Source organism: Apaloderma vittatum, unplaced genomic scaffold, assembly GCF_000703405.1.
Source record: "Apaloderma vittatum isolate BGI_N311 unplaced genomic scaffold, ASM70340v1 scaffold12062, whole genome shotgun sequence".
Classification (NCBI taxonomy): domain Eukaryota; kingdom Metazoa; phylum Chordata; class Aves; order Trogoniformes; family Trogonidae; genus Apaloderma; species Apaloderma vittatum.
The window spans coordinates 1-6,155 of record NW_009704183.1 but is presented as its reverse complement, the minus strand read 5'-3'; the positions used below and the strand labels follow the sequence as shown (position 1 = coordinate 6,155).

Here is a 6,155-nt window from a genome sequence, read left to right as displayed (position 1 = left end):
ACACAGTACTGAAAGCTCTGAAAAGCTAACAGAAATGAGGAAAGGAAGCTAAATGTAAAATTCTGCAGTGAGAGAATACAGCCACCTCAAAATTTAAGATCAGTGTTAAGATCACTTTAGAATTTAGAATAGGACAGTGTCTGAGGGCATTGATCCAGAGGGTGATCTGCTCTCTCTGCTGACACAGGAAAGTGACGGCAAACCTGCCCTTTGCACCAGGAAGCATCAGTCCCGGCCTGCAGAAGCACCATCACGAAGAGATTCCACTTCTACAACCCTACCCTCCTCTGGTCTCTGCTCAGAAGCATGAGCAGTACCAAACACACCCAGATTTGAAGGACTCATCTCTGGGACATCATTAGATGCCCAGCAAAGCTTTTCAGACAGGCCACCACAGAAAAGTCTACAAAGTCTTAGGCCACAGGGCAAGGCAGATAAAGGGATCTATACGGAGAGCACTCCACAGTCCTCCCTCCCCACTAAATCAGATGCTTTTCTTTCCTTTGCAGTGCAAATGAAAAGCTCTTGGGCTCTGCATCCAGACTGGGAAAACGATCAACATGAATGTTTCCCCCAGCACTGCCCTCATCTATTTCTAATTAACCTGCCTCATAAGGCACTGGTCCCACACTTCCAGCACAGGACTATCTGTTGGGACAGAACATCATCAGTATTTTAAATGACCGAGTACCTTCCAGCTTCTGTCGTTTACCACTTCTTCAACATTCAGCTCCGACTGCATCAATTTCAACTGCGGGAAGCAACAGATAAAGAGGTTATTGTCAAACAGGCCTCCCTGTAGCCTTCAATATTTACTACCATCACAACTTTCTAGATCACAACCTCAGTACCACGTGCACGACCCTTCCTGAAGGGCATGATGCACAATCATCCTGAAAACCTGGCCCATCCATTCAGCCAATACTTGGGACAGACTGATGCCTGCAAGGGCCCGAAGAAGGTAGGCTCACAACGCAAGCCTGGCAGAAGTAGCTGCTGGTTACTCATGCTCTGTGCTTAAATATTGCCCATGAGATTTGCTAGCAATAAGCTGATTAACATTAATGGCTTCACAGACAAAAAAAACTACACCTAACCAAGAGATCCTCTCCACTCCCCTTACTGACTACTCTGTGCACTGACTAAAAAAGGGTTTACAAAAACAGATCACATATTTTCATGCCACCTGAAACAGTTAATACGTTACATGATCACAGTAGGACAAACCAGGTTTACTCAGATGCAAAAGCTCTGGCAGTTCTTGAGAACTCACTCAACCCATAAGAAATTGAAGAATCTCTTTGTTTCACACATACTAGAAACTCCAAGGGGCAGGGTCTGACAGTCGTGTTCAGGTGACTTGTGGTCATGTGAAGCAATAGCAGTAGACAGAAGAACTATCTGCCATTTTTACCTACATTTAGGATGCATTTTTGCTGGCATGTCTAACACAACAGACTAAGGATCCCAGTTTATCCATTTTAAATATACGGTTCCAAGGAGAAAGTTGGTGAACAAGTGAAAATCAAGACAGCATCCCCATCAAAACCCTTCCGAGCAAGATATCCAGACACACCTAGCTACCACAGTTGTTGAACGGACTTCCACCTACTCCATAGGACTTCAAACTGTTTGAAATAACAATCCAGCATCCACACAGTAACTAGATGACCAGGACTACTCTGTATAAAATAATCATTCAGAAGATCTTTAGCAGTTCAAAGAAAGGCTTTTCCTGCTGGAGGATGTGAATAGGTTTACAGTCATCTGGACTGTCACATTAATTGCCTTTGACATCAAGCATGAGCAAAAACCACTATTATAGCCTTTTCCTTAAACTTGCAGACCTAAACAGCAACAGAGCATCAATCAACATGGCTACACAGGGGTGTTCTTGTGGTTATTGTTGTTTTTTTAACATATTCTCAGATTTTAACATGCCTTACTAATTTGCTTGATGTAGCTAATAACCATCACGCTGTATTTCTGGGATTTCTAGAATTTATGTGCTCAAGTATTTTATGATACTTCATTCAAGTAAACTAAGACAATAACAAATTAATACAATAATCAAAAGTTGCTTCGATATAAGTGGATTAAAAGAATTGGCTGCTAGACTGACAGTATTCCAGGTATTTTTAATCAACAACCCAGAAGTGATAATTTTGGATAAAGTCCTCCAACTTGTACCATTAGCAAGATGAGAAAAACACAAATGACAGGAGAACACAGATCTGTAGTGCAACCAAGTGATTCTACATTTGAAATGCACAATCTTAAATACAGGATGTGTTCTGTCTAGATAGCTTTTCTGACTTGTAGAAAAAACACAACTCTCATGGACAATCGGTGGGGAAAAAAAAAAAGAAATAAGCAGCAGGGGTCTACATCTCAAAGTCCAAGTGCAAATTTGTGGTCATCTCCTCAAAAGATCTCTGGGATGTTTCCAAATCATGGATTGCTTTTAAGATTTGAAATCCCTTCCAATTATTAAACATTACCACTGTGACGCTCCTAGTCATTTCAGTGGTAGGTTTTGGGCTCAGTAACTAAAAAATTTCAAGAACTGTCTCTGCAAACAAAATTTGTAGAAAATACCAAGCTGTTGCTTTAACTTCCAAATTAATACAGATGCTTGTTAGCAATTTTGTAAGTGAAGCTTTAAGGATAAAATCACTCGCCTGCCACCTGGTTCTCTAAATCTGAGCTCAGGTCAGAGCACGTCTCTGAAAAGCACATGAATGAACAGTTCACCCAATGTCAGGGAAAAATCAGATGTTTCAGTTCAAATCATCCCCCCAGGAACCTCTTTTACTATAACTGCATTAGCACCCAACTGCTCTTTGAAACGTGCTACAAGAGGCTTCCCTTGGAAGTACAGAGCACTGCAAAATTAAGATTTCCAGACCTGTCTCCTCCAGTCTTATTAGAGTACTGCAGCAGAGGAAGCCACATCCAGGATACAGGACCACTCACACACACTTATAAATATACACACACACAACGGTGGGATGTTACGAGAAGAATGCACTGTTACATTGGAAACTCAAAGGCACCAGTTTATAAACTCGGGTTTATAAAAGTCTATAAATCAGTCTATAAACCCTGGTTTATAAAAGCCTATAAACCAGTCTATAAACCCTGGTCCTCAGCAGAGGAACATTCACCAGACAACTGAACACAGCAGACAGACCTACCCAAAGTATGCAAAAAAAAAAAAAAAGCAATACGCAAACCATCTTATTTGGTATGTGCTGCAAGCATATGGCATGGAAAAATATGTAAAATGAACACAAGCCCTGTGGAGCAGGTGTGGAAGAGAAATCAATGGAATAGTTCACATCCCTGCTACCTCCACTCCTAGAGCTACACATGCAGTATCTCTTTCCATACAAAGGGGACCCTGGAATGGTGGCAAGAACTTCAGCAGGGTTCCCTTCTGATACTCCATCTAATCATCTCTGTTCACCTCCAGAAGCCAGAAGGTTGAGAAGGTGTTTGCACACTAAAATTCCTTACGCAAACCCAGAAGTCTCTCTCGCACCATCACAATGTACTCAAAAGATTAATTCAAGAAATACTAAACAACAAGAAATTCCTCCTTGTAGAGGACAGGAACTCCAGTTAACACACCGAGTAAGAACAATGCTTCTCAGGGTGATGACAAAAAGGGACAGCTGTAACCACATGGTGCAAGAGACACACACAGAAGCTGTATTTCATCATCTTCTGGTGTTTGCATCTTGGCACCCAAACTTGACGTTTGCAGATATACTAGTTTTACAAGACCTGAAAGAAGGGGAAATGGACCTTCAGGCATTTCAAAAGGACTAAGCAAGCCCCAGGTAAGTTGTGCACTAAGCAGTGTTACTGAAGATTAGAGTCCACCCTGTGGACGCACACATGTTTTTCTACTGCATTTGTGTAATCGGATCTCAGAAAATGCTCCACTTTGACGACAAAAGCAGCTCTGTCTTGAGGGCTCAGGAAAATGGTTCCCATAAACCCAGCCAACAAGAACCTCAGAAAATATTACCCGAGTAGGACCTAATTCAGGTTCTCTCCATCACACTGTTCTTTCCATTCAGGAAAGACATCCTCTTCTTCGTCTCTAAGTGAACTCTAAAAAGCTCCAGCACTCACCTTCGTCTGCTCTTTCCTGAGTTGTTTTAATAATGCTACGTCATCCTGCGCCTTTTCCCTCTCTTCTCTGAGAGTTTTCACTATGCTGGAAGTCTGAGCGATGCAGTTTTTGATGATTCTCTCTCTGCTGGTGTGAGCATCCATCAGCTAAGTGGGGCGAGAAAGAAAGTCACAACAACTCAGCAACGAACAAACCTCCGAGCTACAAGTTAAAGATACTTTCTAAAGTAAAGCTATTGCTATGCCTATAGATACCCCTTTGACTCTGTAGTCCATGTGTTAGAAGCAACCATGAGCAGCAGCTACCAAGTTGATCAAAAGTCAAAGATACATATGAGCAGGAGTCTTGCAAAGTAGCACAAAAAGGGTGTTAGCATCCATTTTTTAAAGAGAGAAGTGGATTAGCCTAAACACTTATCCAACAGAGCCTGAAACACACCTCAAAAGATCGCTACTGCAGAGCAGGTAAGTTGCCCGCATGGTTTTGAACTGAATTAGCCGTTACATATGCAAGGTTTGGCTGCGCAGAGTAGTTGAAAATGCCAGCTGAAGATACAGAGAGCACTGTCAGTGACATGGACAGTGGAATCCAGTGCACCCTTGGCAAGTCTGCTGACAGCATAAAGCTGTGCCGTGCGGTTGACACGCTGGAGGGAAGGGATGTCATCTAGAGCAACCTGGACAGGCTTGAGAGGTGTGCCCGTGCCAACCTCATGAAGTTCATCATGGGCAAGTGCAAGGTCCTGCACCTGGGTGGGGGCAATCCCAAGCACAAACACAGGGTGGCAGATGAGTGGATTGAGAGCAGCCCTGCAGAGAAGGACTTGGGGGTGCTGACTGATGAGAACCTCAACATGATCAGGAAACGTGCATCTGCAGCCCAGAAGGCCAACTGTATCCTGAGCTGCTTCAAAAGGAGCATGACCAGCAGGTAAAGGGAGGTGATTCTGCCCCTCTGCTCTGCTCTCCTGAAACTCCACCTGGAGCACTGCGTTCAGCTCCACAGCCCCCAACATAAGAAGCACATGCACCTGTTGGAGCGAGTCCAGAGGAGGTCACAAAGGTGATCGGGGCTAGAGGAGCTCCCCTGTGAGGACAGTTTGAGAGAGCTGGGGCTGTTCAGCATGGAGAAGAGAAGGCTCTGGGGAGACCTTATAGTGGCCTGTCAGTGCCTGAAGGGGGCCTATAGGAAAGAAGGGCAGGGACTCCTTATCAGGGAGTGGGATAGGACTTCCAGATTCAAAGACAGTAGATTTAGATTAGACATTAGGAAGAAATTCTTTTTTGTGAGGGTGCTGAGACACTGACACAGGCTGCCCAGAGAAGCTGTGGCAGCCCCCTCCCTGGCAGCGTCCAAGGCCAGGCTGGATGGGGCTTGGAGCAACCTGGGCTAGTGGGAGGTGTCCCTGCCCAGGGCAGGGGGTTGGAACTAGATGATCTTTAAGATCCCTTCCAAACCATTCTGTGATTCTCTGATAAATCAAGGCAGTGGCTGCCTTAGAAACTGCGGACGCTGTACTGGCCACTGCACACAACAAAACATCTGGAAGTCGGAGGCGCGCACACTCACAGACTGGTACAGCTCTTTACATGTCTGGCCGGCATCAATTTTCTCTACAAAGGAAGCCGTTGGAATCGTAGTGTTTAATTCGTGGACAATCCTGTCATCGATTGTCCTCATCACCCTGAGCAACTCCTGCATTAAAGAAAAAAAATTAAAAGAATTTGCTTATATCTCTAAGAAAAGCCTATCACGAGAAAAAAAAACAACCCAAACCACAAAATAATACAAAAAAACCCCCAACCTACACGATACTTTTAATATAAAACTCGGTGCATGGCTTACAACTTCACACCTGCAGGGGGGAAACTGAACACGACCTGCACCCAAACCGGCAAACTTCGAATGAAAAAAAATGAGCAAATCAACAAACGAACAAACGAAACACCCCCAAACCCACAAAAAACCCCGAGCACTGTCTTTCGGGAGGTCAGAGGGGCAGGGACAGGGC

General features: G+C 44.1%; 1 protein-coding gene across 1 annotated transcript in view; it reads right to left on the bottom strand.

Moving 5' to 3' along the window:
• Positions 1-5,845, bottom strand: part of CCDC58 (coiled-coil domain containing 58) — a 9,059-nt gene extending 3,214 nt beyond the window's left edge. Inside the window, exons 1-3 of the mRNA XM_009864940.1 lie at positions 5,714-5,845; positions 4,144-4,290; positions 692-751 (exon numbers count right to left, since the gene is read on the bottom strand). Coding sequence (XP_009863242.1) covers positions 692-751; positions 4,144-4,290; positions 5,714-5,845 — 339 coding nt within the window. The remainder of the gene's footprint in view (positions 1-691; positions 752-4,143; positions 4,291-5,713) is intronic.
• Positions 5,846-6,155: the final 310 nt, after the last annotated feature.